This window comes from Suncus etruscus, chromosome 4, assembly GCF_024139225.1.
Source record: "Suncus etruscus isolate mSunEtr1 chromosome 4, mSunEtr1.pri.cur, whole genome shotgun sequence".
NCBI lineage: Eukaryota > Metazoa > Chordata > Mammalia > Eulipotyphla > Soricidae > Suncus > Suncus etruscus.
The window spans coordinates 101,402,767-101,417,884 of record NC_064851.1 but is presented as its reverse complement, the minus strand read 5'-3'; the positions used below and the strand labels follow the sequence as shown (position 1 = coordinate 101,417,884).

The following is a 15,118-nucleotide window of genomic DNA, read 5'->3' as shown; positions in this document are numbered from 1 at the left end:
CTCCCAAGCACAGATTTGCTCCCTATCATCACCTGTGTGTCCCTCAAATCTTAAAACACTTCATCCCTTAATTCCCTGTCTTTTTATAAAAGTTCTTTCTTCCTGGGACTTATAATGTGATTTCTATTATTTCTATAACTCTGCATCTAAAAATTTCTCTAGTATGTTCCACTAATAAAAGTTATCAATCCCCTTGTGAATTCCAACTTTTCTTATTTATGGTTGCAAAATATTTTGATGTTTTCAGTTATTGTCAATGTATTACTTTATATTATAATGTATAATCTTAGTGTCTGAGGATTTCTTGCCTTTCAGAAATTTTAGAAGAAATTTGTGTAACCCTCAAAATTATTTTGAAAAAAGTTAAATAAGAATTTATGTGGGGGCTATCCAAAACCATAAGATATATAGAACAATACGTAGGTAAAACACTCCAGGACATTGAGGCTAAAGGCATCTTCAAGGAAGAAACTGCACTCTCCAAGCAAGTGAAAGCAGAAATTAACAGATGGGAATATATTAAGCTGAGAAGCTTCTGCACCTCAAAGGAAATAGTGCCCAAGATACAAGAGCCACCCACTGAGTGGGAGAAACTATTCACCCAATACCCATCAGATAAGGGGCTAATCTCCAAAATATACAAGGCACTGACAGAACTTTACAAGAAAAAAAATCTAATCCCATCAAAAAATGGGGAGAAGAAATGAACAGACACTTTGACAAAGAAGAAATACAGATGGCCAAAAGACACATGAAAAAGTGCTCCATATCACTAATCATCAGGGAGATGCAAATCAAAACAACGATGAGATACCACCTCACACCACAGAGAATGGCACACATCACAAAGAATGAGAATAAACAGTGTTGGCGGGGATGTGGAGAGAAAGGAACTCTTATCCACTGCTGGTGGGAATGCCGTCTAGTTCAACCTTTATGGAAAGCGATATGGAGATTCCTCCAAAAACTGGAAATCGAGCTCCCATACGATCCAGCTATACCACTCCTAGGAATATACCCTAGGAACACAAAAATACAATACAAAAACCCCTTCCTTACACCTATATTCATTGCAGCACTATTTACCATAGCAAGACTCTGGAAACAACCAAGGTGCCCTTCAACAGACGAATGGCTAAAGAAACTGTGGTACATATACACAATGGAATATTATGCAGCTGTCAGGAGAGATGAAGTCATGAAATTTTTCTATACATGGATGTACACGGAATCTATTATGCTGAGTGAAATAAGTCAGAGAGAGAGAGAAAAACGCAGAATGGTCTCACACATTTATGGGTTTTAAGAAAAATGAAAGACATTCTTGCAATAATAACTTTCAGACACAAAAGAGAAAAGAGCTGGAAGTTCCAGCTCACCTCAGGAAGCTCATCACAAAGAGTGATGAGTTTAGTTGGATAAATAACTACATTTTGAACTGTCCTAATAATGAGAATGTATGAGGGAAATTGAGAACCTGTTTAGAGTACAGGCGGGGGTCGGGTGGGGAGGAGGGAGACTTGGGACATTGGTGATGGGAATGTTGCACTGGTGATGGGTGGTGTTAAGAAAAAAAATTTATTGTCATTAAAATTTGTGCTATGTTCTTATTGCCCTTTTACAATTCTGAGGGATGTAAGATTAAGTTCTATAATTTCAGAAATTGTTAATTTGCCTGCTTTCTTTATCTTGCTCTAGATTTATCACTTTTATAAAGCTTCTGCAATGAAATGAAAAAAAAAAGAATTTATGTGGGGGCTAGAGCAATAGCACAGTGGAAATGAAATATTTCATAGATCTCCTAACAGAATAAATTATTATCAAGAGTCATTATTTGATTTGTTCAGTATGTTAATGATTGCATTTGCTAATTTCCTATGCAGTTAGTTTATTAATGGCTATACTTTTAACCATGTTCATGATCATAACTCATTACACACCATAAGAGTCATTTTTTGGTTGTTTTTGATGATGTCCACTATATAAGTACACAAATACACATACGTAGAGCACTCTATATTATATAAGGCTAGGTTGATCTCATTACGTGTAATAATTATCATATCTTGGAGCCAGAGTGATAGTACAGAAGGTAGGCTGCTTGTTTTGCATGTGACTAAACGAGCTTCAATCACTAGCATCCTTTAAGTTCCCCCAAGCCAGGAGTAATTCCTGAGCACAGAGCCAGGAGTAAGTCCTAAACCCCATTGAGTGTGACCCCAAAACAAGTATATATGTATATATTTATTATATATGTTATATATTTATTTATAAGTGTTCATGAAGTGATAAATTGGCACTTGAAAAATCATATTGACATATTGAAAATATCTTACAGGAAGAAGGTGTTTGTTTTGATTCTGAGGTGAAAGAACATATTCATTGGTTCCAGCAAGAATATGAGAGAACAAAAAAGGACTGGAGAGAAATTGATAAGAGAATGAGACAGACTTTGGAAATAAGAAGAAAGCTGATCAACAGCAGAACACCTCTGAAAGATGTTCTGAAAATGTTTCCTTTCTTGAAGTGCCCTTCCCAGGTATTTTCTTCCCTAAAGGATTCCTCTTGTAACGGACATAAACCTAGGTAATAGCTCAGAGGCAGTGGGCGGGACTCTCAACAGGATGTGAGGTCCCAGGGCCTATAGCCACTACTACGTAAAAATTTAAAATAGGGCCCGGAGAGATAGCACAGCGGCGTTTGCCTTGCAAGCAGCCGATCCAAGACCAAAGGTGGTTGGTTCGAATCCCGATGTCCCATATGGTCCCCCGTGCCTGCCAGGAGCTAGCTATTTCTGAGCAGATAGCCAGGAGTAACCCCTGAGCAATGCCGGGTGTGGCCCAAAAACCAAAAACCAAACCAAACCAAACCAAACCAAATCAAACCAAAACAAAACAAAAAAAGAATTTAAAATAATATCCTAGGCTTCGGCTTAGGGACTGAACAAAAACAGGGAGCAAGTGTTACAGAAGACTGAACACAACAACAACGATGGATAAGAACCTCTAGAACCTAGAGTCTCTATCCTAGACCCTGACCTATAACCTGCGCAAATACCAAGATCGCTAGCTACAGTGGCTTAATTTTCTCACACAACCGAGAGGAAACTTTCCTGGCATCACAAAAAAGCCTTGGGATGGGGTAATGAGTATATATGGAGCCAGGGGTTGATCCCATGATGGTATTCTTCAAGGATGGAGAAACCCTGAATCTCTTAGGCCACGGGAATTCCCTTTCTTCCCCAATGCTTACTGTGCCTATGCAAAAAAAAAAAAAAAAAAGTGGGGGGAACGTCAAACCTTACCACTCCAGCACCCATACTTTTTCTTGTTTTGTTTTGATTTGTTAGTTTTTGACTTTATTTTCCTTCTCTTTTTTCTTTCACTTTTCTCTTTCTTTTTCACTCTTGTGGTTATTATTTAGAGATTTATTTTTATTTGCCAGGTCCATTTTTTTTTCTTCCATTTATCTTTTCTTTTTTTTCTCTCTCATCTTTCTTTTTCTGGTAGTTGTCACCAAATTTTTTTCTCCCCTTTTTCTTATCCTTTTTATCTCCAATGACGGTGCAATAGGTTCTCAATCTACAACAAGCTGTAAAATGGAGACCAGTTGCACTAGCATACTGGGGGGTAGAGGAGGGAGATATGGGATGTATACTGGGAACAGGGGCAGAGGGAGGACAGCACTGGTGGTGGGAATGCCCCTCATTCATTCTCACTATGTACCATAAGTGATGCAGTGAAAGATTTGTAATGCACTTTGGTCACAATAAAAATAAAAAATAATAATAAAAAAAAGAATTTCAGAAGTAGGGGCCAGAGAGTTAGCATGGAGGTAAGGCATTTGCCTTGCATGCAGATGGTCGGTGGTTTGAATCTCAGCATTCCATATGGTCCCTCGAGCCTGCCACGAACAATTTCTGAGTGTAGAGCCAGGAGTAACCCCTGAGTGCTGCTGGGTGTGACCAAAAAAACAAAACAAAAAACAACAACAACAACAAAAAGAATTTCAGAAGTAGATTCTGATAACCATCCTACTGCCTTCAGATTTAGGCTTCCCTAAAGACTGGGGAACCACTATTCTGAACATATAAAATGTTTGACCTTCTCTGGTAACTTGAGGCAACAGTGTTCATAATTTATGACCTATCAAAAATAGTCAAGGGATGATGATAGCCAGTGACTAATGTAATACTGTTCTTTTCAGAATATGGAGGAAGGAAAAGATTACATTGATTCCCAAGTTGTATAATATTGTTGTATTATAAAAGAAACATTTCATAAATGTTTCATAAAAAGAAACATTTTATAAAAGAAATATTGGGTGTGGCTAGTGGGGGTAGAATTCTAAAAGAAGATCTTGCTTAACAGCATGAAATGTAAATTTTGGGGCCCGGAGAGATAGCACAGCAGTGTTTGCCTTGCAAGCAGCCGATCCAGGACCTAAGGTGGTTGGTTTGAATCCCGGTGTCCCATATGGTGGTCCCCCGTGCCTGTCAGGAGCTATTTCTGAGCAGACAGCCAGGAGTAACCCCTGAGCACCGCCAGGTGTGGCCCAAAAACCAAAAAAAAAAGAATGCATCTTGGGGGCTGGAGCGATAGCACAGCGGTGTTTGCCTTGCAAGCAGCCGATCCAGGACCAAAGGTAGTTGGTTCAAATCCCGGTGTCCCATATGGTCCCCCGTGCCTGCCAGGAGCTATTTCTGAGCAGATAGCCAGGGGTAACCCCTGAGCACCGCCGGAAAAGAAAAAAGAAATGTAAATTTTGAAGAAAGGGGTTTTCAGAAAAGTTCTTTATGTTTGTTTTTTTTTTGTTTGTGGGCTACACCCAGCAGTGCTAAGGGGTTACTCCTGGCTCTTTGCTCAGAAATCGCTCCTGGCAAGCATGAGGGACCATATGGGATGCAGGGAATCGAACCAAGGTTTGTCCTGCATTGGCCGCGTGCAAGGCAAAAGCCCTATTTGTTGTGCTATCGTTGTAGCCCCACTTTTATTTTGGGGAAGACATACCCGCTGACACTTAGGGGTTACTCCTGGCTATGAGCTCAGAAATTGCTCCTGGCTTAGGGGGCCATATGGGACACCGGGGATTGACCCCAGGTCCGTCTTGGGTCAGTCATATGCAAGGCAAACCCCCTACCTCTGCACTATTGCTCTGGCTTCTCCAGTCCCACCTTTTTTGTTTGTTTGTTTTGGGGGCTACACCCATTGATGCTCAGGGGTTACTCCTGGCTTCACACTCAGAAATCGCTCCTGGCTTGGGGGACCATATGGGACACTGGAGATCGAACCCAGGTCCTTCCTGGGTCAGCCATGTACAAGGCAAATGCCCTACTGCTGTGTTATAGCCCCGGTCCCTCCAACACCACTTTTAATCTTTTCTTGTTATACCAAGTTTTTCTACTTTTATTATCTGATACCATAATAATATAAAATAAATCTACTAATATATCCAGTATAGATTTTATTTAAAAAAGAGAGATAATAGAAGTGTTAAAGTGCTTGCTTTGTATGCAACTAACTCTGGTTCTATCATCAGCACTACCAGGTATGGTCACCCATATCCACTCCAAAGTAAAATTCTACTAAAAATAGCACTTCACGCTTCCACTTCACGCTTGTTTGTTTTTAACCCAGAGACTTGCTAAGCAGCAACCTAGAGAGGTTCATAACTAACTCCCCTCAAACTTTTAACTTTCTGTATTGATATAAGTTTTTTAGATTTTTAAACACCATATTTTTTATTGAGGTACCAGACTTTACAATATGGTTACTCATATTTTTCATGTATACATCATCCTAACACCACATCTACCACTAGAAGCCAATTCACATCCCTCCCAACTCTCCCAGGCAATTATTTCAGCAAAATAAAATTTTTTCAATGCGGAGATTCCTTAAAAAACTGGAAATTGAGTTCCCATTTGATCCAGCTATACCACTCTTAGGGATATACCTTAGGAACACAAAAACACAACACAAAGATCTTTTCCTCACATCTATATTCATTGCAGCGCTATTTACAAATGCTAGACTCTGGAAACAACCAAGATGCCATTCAACAGATGAATGGCTAAAGAAACTGTGGTACTTATGCACAGTGGAATATTATATAGCTATCAGGAGAGATGAAGTCATGAAATTTTCCTATATTTAGATGCACATGGAATCTATTATGCTGAGTGAAATAAGTCAGAGGGAGGAGAGAGACACAGAATAGTCTCACTCATCTATGGGTTTTTAAAAAAATTAAGGACATTATTGTAATAATGCCCAGAGACAATATAGATGAGGGCCAGAAGGACTGGCTCACAATATGAAGTTCACAAAGTTTACTGGTGTAGTTAGGAAAATAACTACAGTAACAACTATCATGATAATGTTAATAAGTGAGAGAAGTAGAATGCCTGTTTCAAATACAGGCAGGGGTTGGGAAGGAGGGTGTGGGGGCATTGATGGTGGGAATATTGCACTGATGAAGGAGAGTGTTCTTTTTATGACTGCAACCCAACTACAATCTTGCTTGTAATCATGGTACTTAAAATTTTATGAAAAAATTTGTGAAAATTGTTGCATCTCACAATGTTATTAAAGTTATTGTCTGAGGGTTTACTAAGCTGTTTGTTACTGGCTGAACCTTCTGTTAATGTTTTTGCTTATTGAGCTTACTGGGCTTCTATGCTGCTTTTCCATCTAATTTACTGTACTCCTACTGGGCTGTCAGTATTGGATGTGTTGCACCACCACATACGTGGATTTGTGCTCCAGGAGCTCTAGGATTTATAGAACTATGGTGACTCTTGGCCCACCCCCTTTCCTGAGAAGGCCCTGTGAATTTCCTCAATTTGGTTTGGCATCTCTTCTGAAATTAGTGGTGAAACTGTGAAGTTGGGCTCTTTACATGGGGGTGACAGTGAGATGTGGGTGTGATGACTTCAATTTTCAGTAATACCAGAGGTGAGGTAGGGGGAGGCTATCCACATTCACTCCAAAATGGCCCTAAAGTTTTCAGCTTGAAGACTGGTCTATCTGGGAATTTCATCAGCTTGGCACCTTTTTGGAGATTTGTTGTGATGTAGTGAAGCTGTACTGGTTTTATGGCAGAGGCTGTGTAATATGAGTGTGGCTGTTGGGGCCTTAGCAGAGCAAGAACCCTGCCTACTCCTCCTGAGGTAATCCCAGAATTTTCAGCTCAAAGACTGATGTACCTGTGAGATTCATTGGCTTGGTGTCTCTTCCAAGATAGTTGTGAAGCTGTTAAGCTGGAACATTGATATGGCAGAAGCTTTAGGATTACATGAGTTTTTTTTTTTTTTTTGGTGATTTTTTTTCTTTTTTCCAGATGTTTAGAGAATTCCAACTTCTTACAAGGAGAGATATTTATCAGAAAATAAGGCACATCATGGAATCGTATTCGGAAAATATACTGACTTCCTTTTCAGTTGTGGACAATCCAATCAATATTGCATTTCAAGAAAGAATGAAAGCACAGACAGATGAAGACATGTTGAAAAGTTAGTAACCTGAGCCAGCCAATCTAGTCTCATTCATATATAACTCAGGATAATTAGACAAGTTGTTTTGGTAATAAGCAAAATCAATGAAAATCGATGGTAAAGAAAAAAATTTTAAACAAGAGTTGAGGTACTTAAATATAGGAGCTAACTTACATTTTAAAAGAACAATCAATTTTTTTTAAAAGAAACTAGTAACTTGTTACTTAGATATAATACAAATCACTAACCAAATTGAGATAAAAATTATCCTGGCTAATGAACAGAGTTCACAAATTTTTCTATAGAACATGACAATCTGAATGTCCATCTGAAGAAAATTATGATTGGGAAAATCTGAGCTAAGAAAGCTAGTTTGTTTACTGTAGAAGGTAATATTTTTATATTCAGATGTTTCAATATTGTCTTTGCTGATAGTGGTGAGGCCTTATTTGTACTCTGTCTGTAAAAATGTTTGCCTTAGCAGATATGAAGATGACAGCCACATGTTTACTCTTACCAGATGTTTTTGGTGATGATTCCAGTCTTTTTTTCATTGTCAATAAGAAGGTAAGCATTATATTCTTTTTTGGTCTCATAGTTCATATGATTATGTACTTAAAAACAGGATCGCAAAAAGAAGATAGGAGCATCACTTTCATTAACTTTAAATTGTACTATAAAGCAGTAGTCATTTAAACAGCAATGTATTGGAACAAAGACACACCTTCAGATCAATGGAATAGACTTGAGTTTTCTAAGACTAACCCCAAGGTATACATTCAATTAATCTTTGATAAAGGGCCAAGAAATACAAAATGGAGCAAGGAAAGCCTCTTCAACAAGGGTGTTGGGAAAACTGGTTAGCTACATGCAAAACAAATAAATAAATAAAAGAACTTAGACTTCTCTTTAACACCATGCAAAATGAATTATAGTCCTTCATATTAGACTTGAAACTTTAAGGTGCATAGAAAAAAACATAGGCAAAACACGCCATAACATTGAGACTAAAGGCATTTAGTGGGGAAAACACCACTGTCCAAGCAAGTGGAAGCAGAGATAAACAAATGGGAATACATTATGCTGATAAGCTTCTGCATTTCAATGGAAACAATGCCTAGGATACTAAAGTTACCCACAGAAAGGGAGAAACTATTCATACAATAACTATTTGATAAAAGATTAATATCTAAGATACATAAGGTACTGGACGAATTTAACAAGAAAAAATACCTAACCACATGAAAAATGGGGAGAAGAAATGAACAGACAATTCTTAAAAGAAGAAATTCAGATGATCAAAAGGCACATAAAAAAAGGCTCAATACCACTAGTCATCATCTCACACCACAAAGACTGTTATACATAATAAATTACAGGGGCCAGAGAGATAGCGCAATCGTAGGATGTTTGCCTTGCAAACAGACAATTCAGGAATGAACGGTGGTTCAAATCCTGGCATCCCATATGGTCCCCAATGCCTGCCAGGAGCTTTCTGAGCTCAGAGCCAGGAGTAACCCCTGAGCGCCGCCTGGTGAGACCCCAAAACAAAAACAAAAAAAATTACAAGAACAACCAATATTGATACAGGTGCTGGGAGGTAGGGAATCTCATTCATTGCTGGTGGAAAATATACACTGGTCCAGCCTTTTTGGAAAATAATATGGATATTCTTCAAAAAACTAGAAATTGAGCTTTCATATGATCCAGTAATACCACTCCTATGGATATATCCTAGGAATGCAAAAACACAATACAGAAAAGCCCTCTGCACCTCTATGTTCATCAAAGCACTATTTAAAATAGCTATAAATTGAAAACAACCCAGATGCCTGACAACAGATGAGTGGCTAAAGAAACAGTGGTACATCTCTACACAATGGAATACTATGCAGTCATTAAAAAATGAAGTCATGAAATGGAGATTATTATGCTAAGTGAAATAAGTCAGAGGGAGAGTTAAAAATAGCATAGTCTGGGGCTGGAGAAATAGCACAGCGGTAAAGTGTTTGCCTTAGGCACAGAGGATGGTGGTTCAAATTCTGGCATCCCATATGGTCCCCTGAGCCTGCAGGAGCGATTTCTGAGCATGGAGCCAGGAGTAACCCCTGAGCACTGCCGGGTGTGACCCAAAAACAAAAACAAAACAAACAAAAAAATAGTATAGTCTCACTCACCTGTGGGATATAAGGAAAATATGATTGTGTGGGATGAAATCCACAGACAATAGTGAAAAATAAACATCATAGGTTAATTATAATTTAATATTTTAATAATTAAATCTAATAGTTTATTTAATTTACTTTTGAAAGATAAAATCTTTATTTAAGCACCATGATTACAAGCATGATTGTAATTGGGGTTCAGGCATAAACAGAACACCTCCCTTCACCAGTTCAACATACCCACCACCAATGCCCCCTATCCAACTCCCTCCCAAGTCAAACACAGTCTAATTTGAAATGATGTTTTATAATATATATAAACATGCTAGATTGATTATATTTATGTCATAAATATTTCATATTTTGCTACATTCCAACAATTATGCTTACAATATGGTAGCTAATTGGAGAAAGATTGTATGATAAAGTAACTTACATATCATGAGGTAGTGATTCTATTATTTTCTTTTTCAGGTACAAGTGTCCACACCAGTACTAGAAGTAAAAAACCCTTTTAACACTGCTGTTTGTGAATTTTCTTTATATTTAGAAAAAGAGCGTCTCACAAAGGTGGATGATTGTGTCACTGCATTGGCTGCTCTCATAGCTGCCTTCCATGTGTTTGAAATTGAATGTCCCCAAAGACTGTCTCAAACTCTCATCTTCCTAGAGACACTGATTTTTGATATGCACAGTTCCTATTTTCCTTGTATGAAAGGCAAGGAGGAAAATTTTCAACACCCAATCACTTCATAACAGGCCAAATATTGTACAAATCTGGGGCAGCTGAAACATTTTAAAAATTTGGTTTAAGTTAGATGCTGGTAAGGATAAATATTATGAAACCATTTTGCCTCAAGTATGTGACAAAATTTTAGTGAATTTTATCTTTACACCTGGACACTTACTTTTTTTTTTTTTTTTGATTTTGGACCACACCTGGTGACGCTCAGGGGTTACTCTTGGCTATGCGCTCAGAAATCGCTCTTGGCTTGGGGAACCATATGGGGCATCAGCGGATCAAATGGCTGTCTGGTCCGTCCTAGGTTGAGCCACTGCTCCGGCTCCTACACGTACATTGTGTGTGTGTGTGTGTGTGTGTGTGTGTGTGTGTAATCTGTAATAAAATCCACTTGATTAGAAAAATTATTTTAGGGCCCGGAGAGATAGCACAGTGGTGTTTGCCTTGCAAACAGCCGATCCAGGACCAAAGGTGGTTGGTTCGAATCCTGGTGTTCCATATGGTCCCCCGTGCCTGCCAGAAGCTATTTCTGAGCAGACAGCCAGGAGTAACCCCTGATCACCGCTGGGTGTGGCCCAAAAACAAACAACAAAAAAAATTATTTTAATTTGACTTTTAAACAACTTCATGGTCATTTTTTATTTATTTATTTTTATTTTTTGGATTTTGAGCTGCTTCTGGTGCTCAGGACTTAATCCTGGTCTATGCTCAGGATCACTTCTGGTGGGGATGCCAGAGATCAAACCCAGATCAGCAGCATGCTAAGTCCCCTGCCTGCTGTCCAATCTTTCCATCGTTTTATGATTTTAAAGATGCATTGTTTCTGGAGCTGGAGCAATAGCACAGCTGCTAGAGTTTTTGCTTTGCTTGTGGTCGACTAGGGTTCTATTCCCAGCATCCCATATGGTCCCTTGAGACTTCCAGTAGTAATTTCTGAGTGTAGAGCAGGAATAACCCCTGCACTCTTCTGGTGGTGGCCCCCAAACAAAGATACATTGCTTCTCTATATTTATTTGCTCTTATCTTTAGAAAATTATGAAGTTATACCTGGCATAAATAATATACTCACCTTTGAAAAACGTGCTGCCTACCTGATGCACATGTGTGACCCCCTCCATCTTGTTTAAAAATTTTGATGGGAACACGTTAAGTTGCAAACCTCCCCAATTTTCTTTCTTTAGCTGACCTGTCTAATTCTAAACATTTTGGTTGTCTATTGTAATATACGTGGATAACAATATCTTGGATAACTGCTTGATACTGTTTTCTTACTGCTGATCCATCTTACTGATTCAATTATCTATGACCTGCTTTGCTTTCCACTATTTTTTTTGATATACAGCCAAAAGCTGTTTCCTGTTTTCTCTCACCTTGTTTTCAGGTGTCATTGTTCTTCTGGTTGATTTGATCTATGGATCATTCCTGGATTTTCTTTCTGCCAGGACTTTTGAGACTTGCTCTCTAACTTCTCATTTGGTTCCTCATCCTAAGATATTTTGCAAGGACAAGATTCAATATGTTTTTACTTTTTTTTTTTTCTTAACTATGTCTCAAGGAAAAACTGCAGCAGTATAATCTGAATATGTCTCCTTTTGTCATCACTATTATCTACATTTTACAGAACTGGTTGAATTTGGACAAAGGAAAAACATACATGTGTGTTAATACTTGCATCACAATGTGAGTAGTATTTCCTGAAATATTTCATAAAAGAAGTTTAGAGGTCAGGATATAGTATTACAACATGTGCACAACACAGGTCTGATCTGTGGCACCATGGTCCACTAAGCACCACCAGGTATGAATCTGGAGTACGATAGCACTGCCTGGATGGCCCAAATGCCCCCAGTACTGCAAGGTCTATCCTCAGGTCCTTGAATCTAATCACCAGCCAGGTTGATTGAGAATCAGTGGAATTGCCTCTGGATCTTCTGAGCACCATGTAGAAAGGCCTCCCAAAAAGATAAACAGCAAAGTTAATAATTCACACACCAGTTTTGCAGAAAATATTCCCATTTTTAGCTTCCAGGTCTTCCTTTTTTCTAGAATATGCAGTTAAGTCCTTGCAGACTTTTCTTCATTATTTTCCCATGATTTGTTCTTAAAAACTAATTTTTAATTTTAAAGGTTAGGTAGTAAAAATGTTTAAGTTTAAAGTTACTAAACTCAGCGACCACTTAAGTGCTCTATGATCCTCCTCTACCACTATTTCTATAGCACTTCTAGTCTGGTCTTCTTCCCTCTCATTTCAGTGTGTGTGTGTGTGTGTGTGTGTGTGTGTGTGTGTGTGTGTGTGTGTGTGTTTGGGTCAGACTCAGCAGTGCTCAGGGGTACCACTTCTAGTCTGGTCTTCTTGCCCTCTCATTTCACTGTGTGTGTGTGTGTGTGTGTGTGTGTGTGTGTGTGTGTTTGGGTCACACCCAGCAGTGCTCAGGGGTTACTCCTGGCTCCATGTTCAGAAATTAGTCCTGGCAGGCACAGGGGACCACATGAAACGTCAGGATTCGAACCAATGACCTTCTGCATGAAAGGCAAATGCCTTACCTCCATGCTATCTCTCCGGCCCCTCATTTCACTATTTTGTTTTGTATTCCAATGTCAAGGTTTTGATATTAATTACCATCTGTTCTATGGATTTGTCTCTCTAGATTCCACAGATGAGCAATACCATATCCCATTGTATAAGTTTTACAGTATTAATCTTTTTTCTATTAATTTAATGAGTTCTTATAGATTTCTTTCTCCATAAGAGACACAAAATTCTCTGAAGTGGATCAGAAACCTATCTTTGATCCCTTAGGCTCAGCCAGAGATGGGGGCCAACCTGATGGGAAAAGGCAGTGAATTTTGGCTCCAAACATGACAAACTTATGAGCTGACCATAAGGGCAGTTTCGCATAAACTTTAATGAATGTTTCTGTGGGCTAGGAAAAGGAGTAAGATCTCCCAAGAGGCACCCAGGAGACCTGGAGGCCCTACTAGCCATTCTCTTTCAGTTGAGTCAATAAGTCAGTGAGAGGGACTGGGGATATAGTGTGGTTTGGCCCTGAGCCATCCTGCTGATGTATACCATCTATCCCCAGTGCCAAGATGGTCTTGTCACTTGGTAAATCGCCAATGTTGTTTGACAATCATAATTCTATTTTCTTTGGAAGCTGAATCCACTGAATCCAGTCTTGCAAAATAGTAGCTCGGGGCAATGTTTCAAATCTGCAAACTGGTCTCATTTGGCTTGTACAATGTAACTGTTTTAAATGCCTTTAGATGAGAGGATCTTACCAATTTCCAAGGAAATTTCCTTCCTTCTCAACTCTATTTGATCTCCCAAACTCAGTACTTTCCTTTTAGAGATCCCCTTTGTCTCCAAGGCTCCCCTTCCTCTGTTAAAACTGAGCTAGACTTTCATATTCCAGGAATAAGTGAAAAGTTTCTTCTTTTGTGGTGTACTGTTCCAATTTATGGATGGTTAATGCCTTACTTATTTAAAGAGTAGACATTTCCAAGTCTTTTTATCTTGTGACCTATGTTTAAATGATGAATGAAAAATTCCCAATGGGTTTGAATCTTATATTACCTAGTAATATGAATTTTAATTGTTTGATATTTTTTCATTTGAGACTGTTTGACAAACAATTCTCTTCAACATTCACTTCACTAGAGCTAATGCTCTTTAATGTTTTACATTCCACAGTTGTTGTTTAGCCTCTATTTGATAAGCTTTCTTAAAAACCATACACATGTAAAAAGGTATCTGCAATTAAGATTTTATTTCATGTCAGATATAACAAGTGCAAGTTGATGTACAAATTCAGAACAGAACATAAAAGGGGAAAATCAACAATGTAAAACTTTTTAAGCAGATTTCATGCAAAGAAATGAACAGGACACTGCAGAAATCACTGACCCTGTTTTCCCATGAATTATGACAAATGTAAAGGATTTCTCTAGACTTCCAGAGTGGGTCAACAAAGGAAGTCCTACATCAGGAAAAATAAGAGCAACTAAGGAATGAAGTGGAACTTTCTTTCCCCAGAATTCAGAGAGCATGCTACAAACTTACTTTCTACTTTTAAAATAGAATCACCTTGAATAAATGTCCAACCCTGGAATTAAAAATTACATCCAAATGCTGATAAAATAAGTCTGTACTGGAAATACATTCTTGCAAAAGAAACACTACCAGCTATCATTTTGCAGGTAATCAAGAATTTTCATTTAAAGTGCATCTGTATGCTTACTTATTGAGGCGAACTGTTTTACAGATTAAAGAAATTTTCCAAAACAGAGGTTCTTGAATAGTTGCTTTGGGATATCGCCTCCCTGATTTTGATTATTTAGAATATTTGTGTCAACTGGTATTGCTTCCTCACACCTTGCTCTTTCAGTAAAATCTATACACTCTCTCTTCAGCCAACCCTGAAGAAAAGCTTTGGGTTTGGAGGACACTACAAGATCTGAGATAGAGCTCTTTCCAGATTAGTATTGCAATCTATAGAATGAGCTCTTCATCTCTGAAAAGCACCAGTTACCTCCCAGGACAACAAGAGAGAAGCCCAAGGTAATCTCATAAATAGTTCACAGTCCTTACAAAACACTGTTCCCCCCACCCCCAAAGTAACTGCATATTCCTTTGATACCACTGGACTCTTGTAAACACACAGGGCACCACAATGTATGAGATTGATGCCTTTTAAATACATCACCTAATTTATTCAT

General features: G+C 38.5%; 1 protein-coding gene across 1 annotated transcript in view; it reads left to right on the top strand.

Annotated features, from left to right (window-relative positions):
• SAMD3 (sterile alpha motif domain containing 3) overlaps nt 1–10,416 on the top strand; it is a 46,967-nt gene extending 36,551 nt beyond the window's left edge. The window contains exons 7-10 of the mRNA XM_049772625.1: nt 2,339–2,539; nt 7,342–7,513; nt 7,980–8,062; nt 10,135–10,416. Coding sequence (XP_049628582.1) covers nt 2,339–2,539; nt 7,342–7,513; nt 7,980–8,062; nt 10,135–10,416 — 738 coding nt within the window. The remainder of the gene's footprint in view (nt 1–2,338; nt 2,540–7,341; nt 7,514–7,979; nt 8,063–10,134) is intronic.
• Nucleotides 10,417–15,118: the final 4,702 nt, after the last annotated feature.